The sequence below is a fragment of the Gopherus flavomarginatus genome, chromosome 2, assembly GCF_025201925.1.
Source record: "Gopherus flavomarginatus isolate rGopFla2 chromosome 2, rGopFla2.mat.asm, whole genome shotgun sequence".
Lineage (NCBI taxonomy): Eukaryota > Metazoa > Chordata > Testudines > Testudinidae > Gopherus > Gopherus flavomarginatus.
In genome coordinates this window covers 135,664,917-135,685,913 of record NC_066618.1, presented here as the reverse complement: position 1 = coordinate 135,685,913, position 20,997 = coordinate 135,664,917, and the positions used below count along the sequence as shown (strand labels likewise).

Genomic DNA, 20,997 nt, shown 5'->3' with positions numbered 1-20,997 from the left:
TTTTATTGCAGATAGCTTCAGATTTATCTGAAGCTATCTCCAGGTGAAATTGTGATATAAACCATATATGATTTTTGTATGAAGTCCATACAGTTTTGGTGACCATCTAGAGGAAGGAAGCGAAGGACAGATTGACCACCAGGTACCCATCTTCTCCATCCTCAATGCCCCTGAGTTAAACAACACTACAGTAACTGTAGTAACCTAACACCACTAAGGAAACAACTACTAAAAGAGCAACAGAATCACAGTGTGCAGAGAAGTGATCACTTCTAGGGTTCCGTCTCACTACCACAGCTGTAAAAAGGAACTGATGGATGGGTGGGCCTGCTCTACTCTTTATGACCGGGCCGGGATGGGTGCATGTGTACACTTGTGCAGGCATGTCCCCAATAGTCACTGCTATTCAAAAGAATCTGATCTCCTGTGCATGAGGCACATGTGAACCACAAGTGGAATATGTGTGAACAATTGCATGAAGAACAGGGTATTTCAGGTGTCCCAAAAGTAGTTTTTGGGACACTAGGACATCATATGAAAAAAATGGGATTTCTGATTTCTTCACTCAGGTAGATCCACTGGGCATGAGTTGCGTATAAGAACATACAATATAAATGAATGGTATAGTTCCTTGAGGTTCTTTGAAAATGGCCTTCAGATAGAAGAATCTTGATCAATTTATGGAGGTAGATACCAACAATTTTTTTTTTTTACCTGATGTAGTAAGTTTCACAATATATCAGAAAATTACCTAAACCACTAACTCTATTAAGTTTCTATTTATCTGCAGAAATCTAAAGCTAAAATTACACATCTATGAAAACAAATAAATCCTAAGGTGCATCTCTTACTCAACTTTCATAAATAAAAATTACACTGCATATGGTATATTGGTAAATCAAAGTCTATATTTTGTGGTGACTGCTAATGCTAAACTTTATGTGACTTTATTAAGTTCTGCTCTGAATTGGTGGCATTTACTTCCAGCAAATCCTTGTCATCTTTCTCTTAAGCCTTCTTTGATGGAATGAAGAAATCTGAAACTCCAACCTGATCTCCTTTACGCTCCCTAAATTACAAGAAAGTAAATATCCTTTCATTAAATTATTTATTTTAATAATGACCCAAAGAGCTGAACTTTTTAAAGCTACACTTAATCTCCCCCAAGTATACATTTTCTTAGTGAGGATTTTTCTCTTAAACATTTTTCTTTGTAGCATAGTTCAGAATTACTTCATTATAACAGTTACAACAGACAATACAATCTGGTTCTGGAACATTACACATTTTACAAACATTTTTACTCCTGGTGGAATTCTGTGGCAAAAAAATAAAAATTTTGCACACAATATTTTAAAAATCTGTAAAACGCTGCATATTTTATCAAAATAACACAATATAATGACATCAGCTTCAATTAATTTTGGTCATTTATTTCAAAATACCCATCAGCAAGTGTGTCTGTAACAATATAGACAACAAAAAGGATTCAGGAAACGTTTTTTGACAAATAGATTCCTTACTAGGTATATTAATACAGAACTCTAAGTAATAATTCATTTAAACTACAGTACAGAACTGTATTTCCCACACCCCTCAGAAGCAATGCAAAGGCTTGGGGGAATGAGGGGTAGTGGAGGAGCTGAGAGAGAGGGAAATAAATTGCTTTGAAGGAGCCTGGGTGTGAACTTGGAGGGTTGTTGGGTATGGGTGAGAAAAGTATGAAACAGGTTTTTGTGGGGTGGGGAGGAATTGTTAGGGAGCTTCCCCCATGCGGACCCTGGCCTCTCTCATTCACTCAGGCACATCTGCCCTTTCCTCATGTGTTCCTGAACCTCCATGTGTTCTACTCAGATACCCACTACCCCCATCCCTATACCTCCTCCACTTCTCCCTATGTCCCTGTACTCCCTCCCACTGTCCCCATGTGTCTCTGAGACCCCATCCAGCCACTTCCCTGTCCCTATGTGTCCCTGTCCCTCAGCCCCCTATCCCCATGTGTCTCTGTACCCTCACCCAGCCACTCCCCTGTCCCTATGTAGCTCTGCACCCCCTTCCCCATGTGGCCCTGCATCTCCCTCTCCCCTGTGGCCCTGGGCCTCCACTCCCATTCAGCCCCTGCCCCAGTCTGCCACCCCTAGTAGCCCTTATGAGCCCCTGTATGACTCCTCCCAGCACCCTATGCTGTCTGTCTCCCCATAACCCCTGTCTCCTGACCTGGCCAGCTGCGAGGAAGGCTCTGCATGCTCTCTCTCTTCCCTAGCTTGCAGGGAGCTGCTGTGTTCTATCAACACAGCGCCCTCAGTGGGCAAAAGGTGGAACTGCAGAAATTATTTTCCACTGGGAGCTGCTGCTGTTCTTGCGCCACAGCGCCTTCTGGTGGGCAAAAGGCGGAACTACAGCAACATATTTGCAGAAGCTTCTTTTGGAGCAAAAATTGAAAAATATGAGCGGCTCATTAATTATGTACACACGCAGTAGTGCAGAATTCCCACAGAAGTAAAAATTTTACTTGCACCAAGTAATCAGCCAAATTTTGATTTATTTAAAATACAGAATTTAGGACTTGTACCAGATGAAGTTGCCCTAACTCTTAAATCCACTAAAGTCAAGTGCATAGAAGCTCTGTAAAGCTCCATTCAATGGGCTCAAATAAAAAAAAAGATTAAAGGCAGAATCAAACCTAGGATTCTGGAAGGGTTATTGAAGGTAAAACCTAATTTAATACTATGAAATCCAAACAACTTCAAAAAGATCTGCCAATAGCACTGGAGTGTCTTACATGGGCCATTTCTTTATAGCTGTTACAGACAAGGTAAAACAGAAATCTAGTAATGTACCTTTAAAAGTGAAAGGAATCTCCCAAAAGACTATCATCTCAACTTTTCAAAAGTTAACAAGGGAAGGTAAATAAGGTTAACGATTTTAAACAAATTACTCTATAACGATTACTTACCTGGGACCCATTCAAACCTAAATCATTGTATTATACAAAAGAGTAATATAATCTTAATTGTATGTATGATTGCAATTCTAAAGTTATCCTAAGTGGTGACAGTAAAGCGTATCAATTTGTTAATATAAATGGATATGGCATTTGTGTATTTAGCTTCCCAACCAGAATGCTCCAGAGACAAGAAAGCTCAAAATAACACCACACTTAGGTTCAATTAATTTAGGACAGTGATTATGTTGATCCTGCTGGCACCTTCAGTAGGAAGGACCTGATGACAAAAGCTAAGCACAGGCACAAATGAAACAGGTAGTCTCCATATACCCACAGCTCAAGAAGTGAGCAATCCATGTATACTATATTCTTGTCCTCCTGCTGCAGGAATGCAATACTCGGGTACAAGAGATATGCCTTTTTGGGGATCAGGACTATGTCAACAGCATACAAGATAAATAATATTACAAGGATTGGGGATCTGAGACACCAAAGAAATGACAAATAAACAACAAATTCATGCCCCTCACATATACCCCCAACCCCAGTCCTGATGGGACTGAGGCAACCCAAGACAAAAAGACACATCTTCAGGATGGAATAGACACTTAGTGCATATCCATACATACAAACCAAGCATCACTCTGCAGCCATAGTAAGAAGGACAGGATTATATGATAAGAGTTGCCTGCAATAGCACGGGGCTGGACTTTATGAGTCAATAGGACCCTTCCAGTATTATGTCCTAGGGATCAAGGACCATAACCTCAGGCTCATGAACACAAGATTGGTTAAAAATAAAGTCTGCATTACATATGACCTGATTATGGAGGAGGCAACTGACTTGGCCTACCTCGCTGAAACCTGGGTTGAAGACATTATCAGATGCATTCTGGTACAATTCATTCCAGCAGGATATACAATACACCATGGGTGAAATCCTCATTCCACTGAGGTCAATGGGAGTTTTGCTGTTGACTTCAGTGGGGCCAGGATTCCATTCCATGAGTCCAAAGTTTGGTAGGGAGGCAGGATGACTATCAGATAACCCAACCAAACCCAGATGGAAATGAGATCTGAACCCAGAGACCAAGTCACTCAGATGCATGCAGATGACACAGAACTCCAGGAAACAGAATCTCAAACCAAGACATCAAAATTTGTCTTGTGAGACTTCACACTTATGGAGTACAGTTCTGTCTTGGTGGCCCAGGATCTAACATCCATTAAGACAAACACAGCATTCTCCCACATAGTGTTCAATCCCACTCTTACATTCTGTTGGAATACACAACACTGGCCAGAAGCATGACTAGTGTGCTAAGGGACTAGTCAGACACTCTCGAACAACCACCTCAAAACAGCCCCTCCCTCTGTACCACCCCCAGAGATATCTACTGTTAACCAATGATCAGCATCAGATAAAGCAGAAGCAAGAACTGGTAGCCGGGAACATACAGTGTTTATAAACACCAACATTATAAAGGAAACCAATATCTAAAATGTCTGATCAACATAACTGTTCTTGATAGCAGAACTCCTGACCAGCCCAGATTGTTTTTTCCTTTATCTTGCACCTGAACATCTCTCACTGTGAGAAACTGCCATAATACTTTGCTGAAAATATTAATAAAATCTATAAAGGTGGCAGGAGCAGCAGAGAGATAGAACAGAGCCTGGTAATGGTAAATGAACACCTGAGATCATGTCTAAGGAAGGGCAATTTACCAGTGGCTTGGAATCATGGTTAATACTTTAAAACAAAACAAAAAAATGGAAAGACCCAAACAATTTTGCTAGTTATGACCTAGTCTCAAATGTTCCTTTCCTGAACAAGGACACTGAGATGATAGTGGTAGATCATCTCCAGCAATCTCCAGCAGAATCCACCTTCTGCCAATATGCTGGGTACCAGATACGGCCAACGCAAAGATAGTACAACAGTCAACCTATAAGATCTCCTTATAAAATCTGCTGCCTTCAGTAAGAGTTGGTCACAAGTGTACTCCACTTGTGCCATCTAGCAGGCATCAGTGGATTGCCCTCAGATAATTTTATCCATTTCTCTAACAAATCTCAGAAGGCTGTGATAGGCAGCTGCTCCTCACAGAGAGTCCTCCTCTACAATCAGATCATATGTAATGCAGACTTTCCTCCTACAGGGCTTGTTTATTTCCCTTCTCCTGTTCAACATCTATGGTAAAACATAAGAAGAAACTTCAAAATGCTGTGGGTTCAAACAACAACATGCTGATGTTACAAAGCTATAAACATCATTTCTGTCTGGAGTAGAGAACACCATAATTCACCTAACCGAACATCTGGAAAAAATAAACATGTGGGTGAATAACTGTTGGCTCAAACTCTGACATTGAAGCCAACAGGAGTCTAACTTTAGGCACACATTTTTGAAAAATCTTGTTCTCAAAGTTTATTATGCACTCTACTAGCAAGTACAAAGAGAAAATGAAGTGAAAAGAGAGATTATCTAACTAAAATTAGAGATTTATGAAGCCAGAATGAACCAGCATAGCTGATGCATGCTCCAGATCCAAATTTATACTTACACTTGTCCCTTAAGAGCATTGAGGAAAGCTTCAACTCTGTAGTCTGGTATCTCACCATCTATACTGGCCAGGTATGTGTAAATAAATGAGAATGTATCAAATGGAATGCGAGCAGGTCCACCCTCTGGATCAGTTGTTAGAATTTCACAGGCGTACTTCACAGAAGTCATTAAGGACTAGCGGGATCCCAACCAAGAAAAGAGAGACATAATACCAGAAGGCATTAGCATCCTTTGTTCACTATGGTGTAATATCGTATGAAAGACTGTCAGCTTCTGAAATTCAGTGTGAATAGAACCAAGACTTCATTTACATTTGCAAAGTTTGTACCTGCAATTCACACTCCAATGCAGGCAGCTCCACTGGTGATAATGGTGGTAGAAGCTGTGGTGTAGACAGGGTGCAGGCATTTTTATTACTGTGGCATTTAAGACTACAGAGTGGTAAAAATGCCTGAGCCCTTTTCACACTACTGCCTCCACCAACATTAGCACTGGTTAAGCTGCAATATTGGTGAATTAAGGCTAACAATTTTGTTAGTATAGAAAAGGCCTTAGTGTAATTCTGTTATCTTTTAATTAACACAAAAGAGAAATGTAGCGTATCATTGAGCAATTAATTGTATCATGTTAAACTGAACAGATATCAGTCCACTGCCATATTACTAATACATCACCAGGTAAAGAATTGTCCCTAATTTGTTACCACATAAAGGCCTCAGTCCATCTGTGAACTATCATTTCAATTTATCTGAACCTGGCCCTAGTGAGGGCAGCACTAAATCGGCTAAGATAGCTAAATTTCAATGATTCTGGGGGAAAAAAAAAGTTTGTCTGGATCAATGTTGTGGCAGCTGATATTTTGGCATGATGCTGTGAATGTCAGCATTCACAATAACCAAACAATATCCAATCCTGGCAAAGGTCCTTTTGGATTCATCTAAACCAGTGGTTCTCAACCTATTTACCATTGTGGGCCGTATATGTGGCCCATAATATGTTATGTGGGCCACATCCAATACTACCTGTATGGCCCTAAGGATGTCACATGGGCCATAGCTTTGTGCTGATTGGGCCAGCCACAGGTTGAGGCTCACTGGTCTACACATTCTGTGGCAGCAATCCTCCCAGCCTGAGTCAAGAGATAGAGGCCTGCAGGGCTCACACTAGCGTTCTAATAATAGCTGTGTAGACAGCACTTGGAAATTGCAGTTCAGGCTGGAGCTCAGGCTCTGAAGCTTAGGGATGGGAATAGACTTCAGAGCCCAAACTAAAACTTCAAAGAGCTGTCTATATGGCTATTTTTAATGTGTTAGTGGAAGCTCTGCATGCCCAAGTCTGTCATCTCAAGCTGGGAGGCTCACTGCCACAGGCTATCCTAAATGGAGTAAACGAACTGAAGTTAAGGATGTCAATAATTTAAAGCAGAAAAATCTTAACATGAATGTTGCACTGAAAAAAAACCACCAAAAACCCAGAAAATTCAGAGTTAAGATTACATTTTAAAAAACAAACATAATCCCAAGTGTTAGTTAAGGATATACTTTAAAAAAAAAAAAATCCTGTAACTTCAATGGGACTCCTCACAGATGCTGTAATCTGAACTAGTGGATACTAGTGCTGGATCAATAAATACTAACATTTACAAAAATTCAATGAGGAGTTTTGCTCAGTAATAGGCTGGCTGGGGTAACAAAGACCATGACTAAAGACCCTAAAAGTAATGGCAGTGACAAAAATTACAGCTTCAGTAACAAATAAACAATGGATTTTCTAAAGATAAGTATTTCTTAGTTATGGAATGGTGAAATAATAAAAAAAAGTCTACTCAAAATCTAGAGTATATTCCAAACCCTATTATTCACAAATTTAAGGTAACTAAAACTGGAGAACCAAACTGATATACAGTGACACTTTATAACTGGCACACCTGTCAGCCCTCTCATACAAGAACTTTGCTGAATCTGTCAACCTTGGGGAAGCTGGGAGGACCTTCTGCAGAATTTCTAAAGGCCTCTTACACAATTTATAAACTCCGCAGGGCCTTCTGGCCCTCACATTTTGGCCTAGCCACAATTCTCTTTTATGTTGTAGCAAGTTTAATCACCTCAAGTTTTCACATATCAAGGTTATACAAATTATTTCAAAAATATAAGGAAATTTCCACACCAAGAATTATCAAACCAGAGGGTAGACTGCAAAGACATTGCAATATTTTATGAAACAAGTGTATTAAATCATTGTTGTTTTTAAAAGTTAGAAAGCCAGGAAATTCTAAGTTAAGGCTGAACTTAAAATATAAAAAAATTCAAAGGTAAGGAACTTCAAGCTATCTTAACTCTGACCCTGATCCATGATCATCCATGCATATCATTTACTCACTGTTATGACTAACTGAGATGGATGAATGTGCTCACTCTTATTATGCTCTATGTACTGTTAGGTATAAGAGAATATGGATATAAATCTCTTATCACAGAGAGTTAGAGTCAAATCAGGAGACAAATAAGGGAGTATTAGAGCCATTAGATACTTTGAAGGGCAGATGAGGTACATTGTACTGTCCAGCTTATAGTGATATGATGATACACCTCTACCCCGATATAACACTGTCTTCGGGAGGCAAAAAATTTTACCACATTATAGGTGAAACCACGTTATATCAAACTTGTTTTGATCTGCTGGAGTGCGGAGCCCCTCCGGACCACTGCTTTACCGTGTTATATCCGAATTCATGTTATATTGGGCCGCGTTATAGCGGGGTAGAGGTGTATCTCCTTTTCTTGGTGCACCTGCTTGCTATTGTACTGACATTACAACCAGCAGCGGTAGCACTCTTTCCCCCCCTTCTTCTGCCTGTCTGAATCACACACCCCCTCAGAGCAAAGGTTAACACTGAATGAACATAAACAAACACAAATACATGACCTGCCTTTGCTACACAAAAAATTGGGGTTTTAAAGTGACACAATAGTATCTAGATCTATCATCTATTTACTGTAGTTCCTCTATGATCTGCTTGGTACATAGTCATTTGATTATGAAAGATTTTAACATGCCTACATACCCCACCAAGTATACTACACCCAAGTGCTAGAACTTTTAACCATTCCACCTCGTCACCGAAGTTGTCCAATTGTAGAAGGGCTCTCAGCTGCTCCACTGGCAAACACAGATGTTTCCATTTTTTTTCTAGTTCTATCATGCTCACACGGCCCTTCGGAGAAAGCTTTAAAAGACAAAACACAACACCCCAAGTAAAACTGGAAAACATCATGGAGATTATCACACAAATAAGAGTACAAAACTTTAGGGCCACTTTTTTCCCCCCCAAAGGAATTGTGGTGTACTGTTTCTCTGACAGACAGTCTGTAGGACCAAACTGTCCAGGAAGAGTTCTACTGACATCTCATCTATGAGCCACTTCTATGAAAATTTCCATCATCATCTCTCAACAATACTGTGTGTTAAATATGGGTTGGCTTGTACCTGCTTGTGCAAAACTTTAAGGAGGCCTGGTGTGAGCCCAGTATCTGTTTTCTGTGTTGCTACTGGCATTTCAATCCTGTCCTTTACAGGAAGGGGCTCTCCTTTCGACAGAGCTGAGAAATACCTAGATTAATAGGAATATCAACACATTTGAATGCTTATAAGCAAATAAAAGTTAAGCAAAAACAAGCTTTATAAAAATCTGCTAATCAATCTAAGTGCTCATGAAAGTGGGAAATTGGCTTCAGTTAGCTCCTGGTATAGAGACGTCCTCCCTTCTCTGTATCCAGTTTCCATCTTCCTTTTTAATTGAAACCACAGAGTTTAGTTTTAACAGAGTTAATTTAACACTATAATAATTATTATTGTGTTTTAATTGTGCATTCAAAGTTCTGTGTTCCTTGGTGGCAGTGGAGAGTGATTTATAAATATTATTAGTGGATTCTGGCAAGTAGCAATGTCTAAGCTTTCCACACACATCTCTAACAATGCACTTTAAACCAGATTTCTATAATCCTCTACTAGTCTAATCTGGTGATAGGCCATTGTCAAAACAGCTCAACCAGCAAATCAAAACACAATTTTGGAGAATTTATATACAGACTTACAATAATCATTATACTTATTTATTTTGTAGCTGACCATAACTTAAACACAGTAGGAATTGAGCCAATGTCACCATCACAACTGGCCAAAAACTAATATACAAGAGACATATTCCGCTTCATTCACTACCATATATGGTGCCTTGCTCACAAGATAGGAAGAAACACTTAACTTTAACAACTTTTCCTAAAAAGTATCCACACGGCTATTTTCAAAAAGAGAACCACAAATAGTAACACATTTCAGCAGCAGCCTATATCTTCTTAATACAAACATGGGACAGTACTTAAGGTAAAGCTAGAGTTCACTAACACACAGAACTTTCAGATTCTGTTCCTTCCTATAAAATAGCACGTTTTTCACTGATATTTAAAAGTGATTACCCCAGAAAATCCAATCAAATATATGGATCTAAAGATGGCAACAGCCTGCACCTGCTTTTCAACAAGGATTATTTATGAAATCTACAGGGAAAAACTAATTATGATATTCAGTACAGAGCAAAAATTAACAGCACCAAAAATGTGAGCCAGTTCGCTGGATAGCAGTCCCTAAGTCACTCTGCCAAGGTTCCACATCTAAAATTGCATCACTAAATATAAATTCAATCAAATACCACATTATCTTTATCAAATTAAAAGAACACATAAAAATATATCAGCATATGTGCCACACAATACTTAATATCCAGACAACTTAGGGCTTGGCTACAATTGCAAGTTAGAGCGCATTAAATCAGCCCCGGGCGCCCTAACTCCTGAGGTGTCCACACTTGCAAGGCACTTAGAGAGCCTGGACTCTGCAGCTGGAGCGCTTCTGGTAATCCACCTCCACAAGAAATATAAAGCTTGCTGCACCCTGGCTAAAACGCCCGGGTGTCAGTGTGGACGATGTGTTGCATTACTGTGAAATTTAATAGTGAAAAGTGCAAGGTCATGAATTTAGGGATTAATAATAAGAATTTTAGTTATAAATTGAGGACACATCAGTTGGAAGCAGCAGAGGAGGGGAAGGACCTTGGAGTATTGGTTGATCACAGGACAACTGTGAGCCGCCAATGTGATATGGCCGTTAAAAAAGCTAATGCAGTTTTAGGATGCATTAGCATTTCCAGCAAAGATAAGGAGGTGTTAATACCATTATATAAGGCATTTGTGAGACCTCATCTGAAATACTGTGTGCAGTTCTGGTCTCCCATGTTTAAGAAGGATGAATTCAAACTGGAAAAGTTTCAGAGACGGGCTACTAGGATGCTCCGAGGAATGGAAAACCTGTCTTATGAAAGGAGACTCAAAGACCTTGGCTTGTTTAGCCTAACCAAAAGAAGGTTGAGGGGGGATATGCTTGCTCTTTATAAACATATCAGAGGGATTAATATTAGGGAGGGAGAGGAATTATTTAAGCTTAGTACCAATGTAGACCCAAGAACAAATGGGTATAAACTGGACACTAGGAAGTCTAGACTTGAAATTAGAAGAAGGTTTCTAATCATTAGAGGAGTGAAGTTCTGGAACAGCCTTCCAGGGGGAGTAGTAGGGGCAAAAGACATATCTGGCTTTAAAACTAAGCTTGATAAGTTTATGGAAGGGATGGTATGATGGGATAGCTAAATTTTGGCAACTGATCATTGATTATCAGCAGATAAGTATGCCCAGTGGTCTGTGATGGGAGGTTAGATGGGATGGGATCTGAGTTACTGCAGAGAATTCTTTCCTGAGTGCTGGCTGGTGAGTCTTGCCCACATGCTCAAGGTTTAGCTAATCGCCATATTTGGGGTCGGGAAGGAATTTTCCTCCGAGGCAGACTGGCAGAGGCCCTGGAAGTTTTTCATCTTCCTCTGCAGCATGGGGCATGGGTCACTTGCAGGTGGATTCTCTGCAGCTTGAGGTCTTCAAACCACAATCTGAAGACTTCAATAACTCAGACATAGGTTAGGAGTTTGTTATAGAAGTGGATGGGTAGGATTCTGTGGCTTGCTTTGTGCAGGAGGTCAGACTAGATGATCATATTGGTCCCTCCTGACCCTAAAGTCTATGAGTCTATGACTGGCCTCCGGAAACGTCCCATAATCCCTTGAAGTCAAGTGGCCACTCTGGTCATTGTTTTGACTTCGGCTGCAGGCGTGCGGCTATCCCCTTTCAAAGTTCCGTTTCTGACAGGCGGCATGCTTATCTGCTCCAAGACAAAGCAAACCATTACCGAGGCAGGCGTTTGTGCATGCATTCGTGTGTGAGAAGAGAGAGAGGCGGCGGGGGTGTGTGTGTCCTGCTGCTGTCTGAACTTACAAGACAGCATGCTGACACACTCTCTGCTCCCTAAAACATACTATCTCTCCCCCCACATACACACAATACACTCCCTGACACACACCACCCCCTGAAAAGCACGCTGCAGCAACTTGCACGCTGGGATAGCTACCCAATGCACTGCTCTCTGTGGCATTGCAAGAGCAGCTAATGTGGCCACGCCACTGAGTTTGCAGCTGACAGTGTAAACACACAGCAGCGTTTTCCCTGCTGCAGTCTCCGAAGGCTGGTTTAACTCCCAGTGCTCTACATCTGCAAGTGTAGCCAAGCTCCTAATTAGGTCAATATATGATGCAACAATATTTTGTGTTAGCCTGTATATAAAGTACTACCTACCCAGCTGACCACTGCAGTACATCATGAGGTTGAGTCCTGATGGCAGCTTTGGTAAACTGTTTCAAAATATCTGGGAGATCAGGGGGTATGTTAATCTGCTGAGCACAAAACATGGTGTCTGGAAGAGGCATGATTCTTGTAAGGTCCAACAACAAGATTCTGAAAGAACTAAAAATATAAATGAATTCTAAACATATGAGATTAGTATGGTTCTATACAAGTTCTCTTAATTTTATTATTCAACTCAACTGTATAAAAAATCTAAACTTATGTTAACTGTGAGGTCCTGTTCCAGAACAGAACACCGATGTCCATGTGTTGCAACCAGTTTATTTTAATATCATTTAATTAAAGTAAAAGATAAAAGGAAAGAAATACAGATTTTTAGTCACAGCATCAGTTTTAGCCTAGACAAAAATAAATGAGGCAAATCCACAAAAGTATGCAAGACTCTCTTTGCCTGCAGCTCCTGTGATCAGGAGCAGCCTATTTCATCTTTATCTTTCTGCCTCATTGCCTTTCTCTTAACTGAAAGCATCCCTCTGCTGCTCTCTTACCTATGCTTTTTCTTTCTTAATCATCTCTTTATTTTAGTGTTATAACTGTATTATTTAACTCTGTTACAATTTTATGATACAGATTCTGTGCAAGATGATATACAAAATAAAAAGGTAAATCTGAAACTAAGTTAGATTCTCCTAGTTCTGTAACGGACTAGCTCAGGCGTTGGGGTAGTATGCACCAGATGATGGAAACTGATGGATTATACCACACAGTTTTTCTTTATTTCCTATTAAAAGGAAAACAGACTCCAAATTTCAATCAGTAACTTTGATGGAAAAAACAAAAAGTGAGACTAAAGCACTTCTGAACTGGCACAGACTCATGACAGCGAGCTATCACAGACTGTTCAGAACTGAGAGGTCCATTCCAGGTTCTCACACTGACAAGAAGGCTTTGGGAGCTCTTCAACTGATGCTTAAAGGTGGAATAGAGCTTCATGGGGAAAGTAAAGGAATTCAGAATATAAGAAAAATGATGGTATATCTTGACAGGCAGAACCACAGAATGAGTTGAACAACAGCTATGTTGTCAAATCTTTGCTGTGAGGAGAGTCTCCCATTTTTGAGCAGACAAGTGTGAAGATTATAACGTTTCTACTGTATCTGTATGTACATTTAAGAGCAAATATTTATTAACCTCTGCTCTTAGTTCTGTACAATACTACCAGAAAGAAATTTTACATGCAAGTCCTGCTATAACATATACGAGTAGTTAAAAATCCACAGAGATTTATTTTTAAAAGCATTTTAAAAATCACAGTGCTTTTAAGTTTCATGGCTTCACAGCAAACAGTAGGACGGACTGTTTTATAATTAGAACAGACAACCGGAACCAGCAGGTAAGAAACATGTCTTTGTCCAAACAGGCTAATTCAGAAAATTGGAACTCTTATACCATTACCCAACATCAAAACAAAAATAGATATTGTGGGTAAAAACAGGTTGTGCTAAAAAGTGATTCTCTAATACCATTATGCACTAATCCTTTACAAAAGAGACCTGCAGTGAAAAGCAAAAGCACAGAGAAATATTTAGTTTAAAAAAAAAGTTTTTCTTTCATATCACTTTCAAATAACTCCACTTTTTGATCAACTTTTCCTCATATGTCTGTAAAAGATTGGTTGTCTACTTTAGAGGGAAAGCTGCTCAGCAGGGAGTTTCTTTTCCTGTGTTTTGGTTATGCTTAAATAACAAGCAGGTCAAATGAAGATCCTACCATATCCTACGTATCAGCACAGCATGAGCACGCCTATACAGACAGCTTGCCCAGGGGCGCCCTTTCCCCAGGCATGGCGGGCACCAGCCACTCCCCTGCCCATCACCGGCCTTTGCTACTAGCCAATCCACTCAGCCAGGGGGATGATTTATGGTCTGGCCTGTTGCTGAGCCTCACCGAGATGTTCCCCGGACCAAGGTATGTTACTGCCTTGTCCCACTCTGCATTAGGGTTGCCAACTCTGACTGAAGCTAGTCGGGGAGAGTTACGCCCCCCCCAAGTCATTTTCTCAAAATAACCTATGTCTCCCGGGTCCCTTTCAAGAGTCGATGCCTATTCCGGGAATCTCCAGGCCACACCTGGAGGGTTGGTAACCCTACGCTGGACTGGCGTGGACGCTCTAGGAATTCAAGATGAAGTAAAGATCAGGTCACGTGATGACACCTCCAGGAACGCGACCAAAGTTGCCCTCCCCCCGGGGAAGGGAGGGCGATGCCGCCTGCCCGGCTGAGCACCCCGGCGCGGTCCCGCGCATCCCGCGGGGAGGGGGCGTCGCCCTCCATCAGCCCCTGCGGCAGCAGCTCCGAGGCCGCAGGCAGCGCGTTTCGCCCCGCTGGGCAGGACCCGGGGCCAGGCGGGGGGCGGAGGGTGCGGGCCGTCGGGGAGCTGGCCCGCGGGCGGGTCTCTCACCTCCGCGCTGCGGCTCGCTCTGAGGGACAGCGCGTAACCGCCGCTCGCCTCCTGCCAGTTCCCAGGGCAACGTTTGTGTTTCACCGTCGCCATGCAACCGGCTCGAGCTACCGCCCGCACGACGCATGCGCTGGGCGAAGGCGGGGCCTGCTCCAAGGGTGAGGGCCGACCGTCCTTAGCGCATGCGCTTATAAGTGCCTGCTATTCAAAACCGCTTGCCGGCCACAGCTTGTTATGGAGCCGCTGCTCGCTCACAGCGCAGGCGCAGGAGCGAGGAGTCCGGGGCGGCGCATGGCAGCTGTTGCGCTGCGCCCTGCCGGGGGCCGGAGAGGAGCTGCTCGTCCCACGTGCCAACCTGCTGCTCAGAGGCAGGGAGACCATTGGGCAGCCCCCTTCCCCCAACACCTCCTCACCCACAGTGACCGGACAGCCCGACACAAGCAGGACCATCCCCATGTGGAGCTGTTCATCCCGGGTCCTGACTGAAGTGGGGTCAGGGCGCCACCGGTCCCGAGATTTGGTGCAGGACTGGACTGGTCACCCTAGCGGGCAGGCTCCTGCCCTGGCTCCGCACAGCTCCCACTCGCGGCTGGTAGCAGGGCCGGCTTTAGCAAGCGCGGGGCCCAATTTGAACAGTTTTGACAGGGCCCCAGCAGGGATGATTGGAAAAAAAACAAAAAAACCTTTCATTTTTTCCCATGTATTATTTACTTTCCATGACTGTATACATAACAAAATTATATATTACATACATTACATCATATTGTATATGGCTCTTTTCTTACTCCCACTTGGGTACTTTCTACCAATATCTCTTGATCTCTTGCCCATATTGATAGAAGTCACCACATTCTAAAAGAATATTAATTATATATTTTCACTTTCATATTAGGAAAATATTTTGTGTTTTGATAGCTGTAAAACTGATTTTCTTCAATAATATTTATTTTATGCCCCCTCCTTCCCCCCAGCACCGCTCGTCTCACAGAAACAAACCCTCTTTCCTCAGCGCCACCCTGTCGAAACAGCTGTGGGCCAAAGAGGAAGGTTGGGGGGGGGGGGGGAGAGAAATGGCACACACAGACAAAAAGAAGTATTCCATTCTATTCATCCGAAGAAGTGGGCTGTAGCCCTTGAAAGCTTATGTTGAAATAAATTTGTTAGTCTCTAAGGTGCCACAATTACTCCTGTTCTTTTTGCAGATACAGACTAACATGGCTGCTACTCTGAAACCTGGCACACACACGGGGACCAGATCACAGCAGTAAAATAGGACCTGCCCCCTCCCCGCTCGGCCCCACCATCACGCCCCTCTTCACCCCCTAGTCCCCCGCTGACTTGCTGCGTTCCTCCTAGTCAGTCCCCCACCCACCACTCGCCTCCTTTCACTTTCTCCCTCCCCTGCCAGAAACCCCCATGCCTGCCCCTAGAACCCCTGCTGCCTCACTGCTTGCTCTTTGCCCACCTGCCGCTTGCCCACCCACTCGCCCCCAACTTGCTGCTGCACCGCCCCCCACCCCTGAGTATATAGCCTCATTCAGAGACCCAGGGGTCACTATATTACTGCACACAGCAGTCAATGCAACTGTAGATAAATCTCTGCATTATGCATTTTTGTATAACTTTTACATGACTTTGTATTGAATCTTGGTAATATGTTATAGCGGGCCCCTAAGGTGGTATATAAGGTAAAAGAAAAATGTCTTTTTGCTAGAAGTAGAATAAGATCTTTCCTGCACTTTGTAATCAATTGCCCTATTGAATGAATGAGATGTGAATGAGGAAGGTGTGGAATGCAGGCACCTCCAGACAGCTGCAACCCTTGGAGAGGGGCTGGGAGCCAGACCAAGGAACTTTGCCCAGGGCTGAGTGGGACGGAATTTGGGTGCTGGGTGCAGGCTCCGGGCTGGGGTGCAGGAAGGGTTGAGGGGTGCAGGCTCTGGAAGGGAGTGTGGAGGGGTGGGTGCAGGCATTGGGACAGAGTTTGGGGGCTGGAGGGGGGTGCTGGGGGGAAGGGACTGCCATGTGGCTTCCTTCCTCCCCTGATGCCCCTCACCACAGCCTCAGTGGAGGATGGAGCTGCCCCTTCCCCAGTGTTTGCAGGAGTGGCGGCTGGGGGGAAACCCGCTCAAACTCTGGTTTTACTCTTTCGCTGATGGGTCACTTAAACCCCTTACAAACTCCTTCCCGCCTCTCTCACTTCCCTTTCCTACTGGGCTTGTTTGATCTTTCCGGTGGAGCCAGATGAAAACCACAAACTTCAGTGAGAGCAACAGGCTGGAAGACCAGACTGAACCCACCACCCAGCCCAGAGCCCAGGACTGAGGGTAATGTCCCCTCACCCCCAGGCCACCTGCTTCCACTCTTGGCCTCTCCCAGCGCCGCCAGTCATTCTGTGTGGCTGCATCGGGTGGGATTTCAGGCGGACCCCCCCAACCTCCCGCTAAATTCACTCCTGTTTTGCGACCACTCTGCACCAAGAGCACCTTCCTTCCCTGCCCTAGAGCTGCTGGATGGCTAGAAAGCTGAGGTATTTGATTGATCTAGAATATTATCATGCCCCTCCTCAAAAAAACCTTAACATCCCCACAGCTTTGGGGGGGGGGCTATTCACCCCCCCCCAAAAAAGCCGGTCTAATTTATTGTTGCTGGGCAAATGAAGGAGCCATAGCTTAATGGAAATATTCAGCCCCTACAGCGGTTTTGCAGCAGGGAAAGCAGAGTTGATGGGAAGGGAACTGGTTTGGATAGGAGCCCTAGTCCCCTTCCGTTGCAAAATAATTTGGAGAGGGAATCAGATCACGCCATGCCTCAGTTTCCCCTTCTGCGATGGGGTGGAGGGGAGAGATAAAAGTCTCAGCCTGCTGTGCCATGTTGCAGACCTTTCGCATTCTCCTCTCTTGCTGTATTTGGTTTCCTCCTCCAAACCTCCCCCTCTCTCTCACCTGGAGTTCACAGCACTAAGTACCAGCTCGGGGCTTTTTTCCTGGATTACGTTACATGATCCCAACTTTAGTTTTGAAACAGACGCAGGCAGGCACAAACTCACCCTCAAACAGCACCACCATGAAAACCACAAAACCAACCCAATATTACAAACCTACGGGGAATCACAGGGTCAAACACTCACCGTTGGAAGCCCCAGCAGCTGCTCAGGTAGGTGAGGTCCACTGCAGAGATTCCTGTCTCCCACCAGACCAGAAGCTCCCTCCGCATTCCCCCAGGTGAGTGCTGGGGAGAGGGGAGGGGAAGGAAGGCTGCAAAACATGTGTGCCTTCTCCCTCCTCCTCCTTCCCCCTCCTCACCTGCAACACCCATGCGGCTGCCTCTACTCAGCCCTGTGCCGGCCAGCGGCCAGCGTGTCTTGTTGCCTAGCAGCAACAGCTGCTGCTTCCAGGAGACGCAGAACTTTGCTTCCGGGAGACAGCGAGCGCGGGGCCCCTTCAGGCGCAGGGCCCGATTTGGGGGAATCAGGCAAATCGGCCTAAAGCTGGCCCTGGCTGGTAGGACCCTGCAGCCCCTACGTTTGGGGCTGGTGCCGCAGCTCCCACTGGCCAGGAACTCAGCCAAAGGGAGCTGTGGGGGTGGGGCCCCCTGGCTGCTGCCCCAGGCCATAGGAGCCAGAGGGCTCCTGCTGGTCACTTCCCAGAAGACACCCTAGGCACGTGCTGCCTGGACCCTGCCCCTACACCCAGGCTCCTAGGTCTCTGCGCGCTGCTTGTGTCCACAGGCCCCACTGCCGTAGCTCCCCTTGGCCGGGATTGGGCCTGCTTTGAGCAGGGGGTTGGACTAGATGACCTCCTGAGATCTCTTCCAACCTAACCTATGATCTGCCCTGCTGGTAGCTGAGATGACTGTCCATTGGGCTGAGAGCTAGCAGTGGGGCCAGGGCTGGAACTGGGATCATGCACTTCTGCCCTGTGGCTTGCGGTAGGGGCCGCAGTAGGGGCCATAGGCCCCCCTCGCAGCTTCCTAAGGCTGTGTGCCCCCCTCTCTTATGGTGCTGATCAGGGCTGTGGCTGCTCCCCTCACCTGCCCGTGTCTTGATATTTTACTCTTGTGATCTGGTCACCCTCCTCAGTTACCTTTGGATTTCCTTTTTCTCATCACTCAGCTCTCCCTGGTGTGAAACTGCTCAGTTAACCGTATCTGCTACAAACACCAGCATTGCTCTTGGCTGGAGTAGGTAGGAGGTAGTGGATCTCCTGGGCCTGTAGGAAGTGGTGGCTGTGGGATGGAGAAAGTTGCATGACAGAACTTGACCCCTTGTTTCCAGTCACGCTTGCATGACTCATTTGGGCTTCACCATGAATGGCAAAAATTTCCCAAAAAACATTGTTCCAGATGGTGGTGAGTAGCACACAGATACCTACTGATGGTAGCACACAGATACCTACACTGCATCAACACACACACACCTGGTGACTACATGTAGCGCCAACATAAGCAGTCAAGTATGCACACACACGAGCGATGACTGCAGTGGCTTTATGTTGATGTAACTTGTGTTGACCAAAGTTTGTAGTATAGACATGACCCCAGAGAGTGCAGCACTAGGATGAGTAGTGATAGGCATTTATAAAGGATACAGTTATATTGGGTAAACTACTAAGCAAAAGCACACAACCGATAAGAAAATGATTAAGAGTTTAACAAAACGAAGGGGTGGAGACCAGGAAAGGGCATGAGCAACTAGGACGCGAACCACTGTAGTGCTGGAAGTCAGACAAGGCCTCAGATTCTGAACAGGGAAATTATACCAGTAGAAGGTACGGTGAATTTAAATGGCTAGAGTTATACATTGGTAAAACTTCCTCTATGGACACTTACTCCAGTTGGAATGCCTTTTTTCAGTCAAGCTTGTTTTGCTTTAAAAGGGGACTAAGCTAACCCCTCCGAAAAATGAAGCCAAACCATTCTCTAAACCAGAGTAAGGCCAGGTCTAGACTAGAAACTTCTGGGAATACTGGCAGTTATGGATGTGATTTATGATATTTCTATGCCAGCAAAAGCCCTAGAGGAGATATTTATACCAAAAACAAAATGCTTTTGGTGGTCTTTTTTTGGGGGGGCGGGGGAGTGGGGGAGGCAGGGTTAGGGGAAACTGTTGCAAGTAGCAGGGAAGTTTGCTGTCTGCCTTGTCCCTCTAATTTGAATAAATTCTTACAGCAGAGTTGCTCCATGGTAACTAGGCATTTGCTAAGGTCTAGAAAGAGAATTTGGTTAATGCTGTTTGTACACCAGTTTGTGAACAGAAGTGGCCACAGCATAAATAAAACTACTTTAACTAAGGGCTGGTCTACATTACACAAGTTGACAAACTGCCTAATGCCAACCTAATTATGTCAATGTTTACACTACAGCTTTCTTCCTGCCTGTGTAAGTGCTCTACTACACAGACATAACTCCACCTCCACAAGACACTGCCTCCCTTACATGGGCTGTTGGCTCTCGTCAATTTCACAGCAGGAGCCAGGCAGCCAGACCCCGTTCCTGGGGGGCCAGAAACACCAGGTGGCTTCCCTCAGCTCCCAGCGGGGAATGGGGAGGAGAGAAGACCAGATGGCTTCCCCTCCTCCCAACAGGAAATGGGGAGGGGAGGGGAGAGAAGGGCAGCTGGGCTTCAGCTCTCAGCTCCCCACATTGCCCTTCTTAGGTCGGTGGAAGCGCTCTTGGAGAGGACGTTCACTAGCAACCCAACCAGAGTAGTGCAGATATGCACCACTGCAGTAATTACCTATCTTAGGTCAACTTACATTTCTAGCATAGACATACCCTAAAATAAGTATGGAGTCCATCTCACTGATTTCTTTTCCAACAGGAAATCAAATTGCAAGGTCTTGACATTTGCTATAGTTCAGCAGAGGGGTGAAAACAGCATTTATATCTTGTGTACATGGGGAAGTTAACTGACAAAGCTATTGTGGAAGAGCTCCAAGTGAATTCTACTCCCAAAATAAAAATCACTTTATTCCAGCATTACCTCATTTGATAGAAATACCTGTCACTATTTCAGTGACCCTCCTTTCACGCTAAATCATTTCTCAGTATATGACTAGACTCCTTAGTAAGTTCAGACAGGAAATGTATCTCCACGTTAGAATGAATCAGATGTCAGAATTTACCAAAACTTTTGAAAATGTAAGATGTAAGAATTTACCTGGTGGGGGTTTTGAGTTTTAATTTAACAAGTACTGTAAAGTTAAATAATTTTAAAAAATGAAATCAAACTTACCTTCCAGCTTTGAAAAAGCTCCAGTTTCCCCATTTGTTTTAGT

General features: G+C 44.1%; 1 protein-coding gene across 4 annotated transcripts in view; it reads right to left on the bottom strand.

Annotated features, from left to right (window-relative positions):
• Nucleotides 1–17,954, bottom strand: part of ROPN1L (rhophilin associated tail protein 1 like) — a 36,578-nt gene extending 18,624 nt beyond the window's left edge. The window contains exons 1-5 of one of the 4 annotated variants that reach the window (XM_050937571.1): nucleotides 17,850–17,954; nucleotides 12,251–12,418; nucleotides 9,003–9,126; nucleotides 8,581–8,742; nucleotides 5,515–5,690 (exon numbers count right to left, since the gene is read on the bottom strand). In XM_050937571.1, the coding sequence (XP_050793528.1) occupies nucleotides 5,515–5,690; nucleotides 8,581–8,742; nucleotides 9,003–9,126; nucleotides 12,251–12,418; nucleotides 17,850–17,935 (716 nt within the window). In that variant the 5' untranslated portion in view covers nucleotides 17,936–17,954. Of the gene's footprint in view, nucleotides 1–5,514; nucleotides 5,691–8,580; nucleotides 8,743–9,002; nucleotides 9,127–12,250; nucleotides 12,419–14,719; nucleotides 14,821–17,849 lie in introns of those variants that run through there. The other 3 variants (XM_050937573.1, XM_050937572.1, XM_050937574.1) reach the window with 3 other exon arrangements.
• Between the last annotated feature and the right edge of the window lie 3,043 nt (nucleotides 17,955–20,997).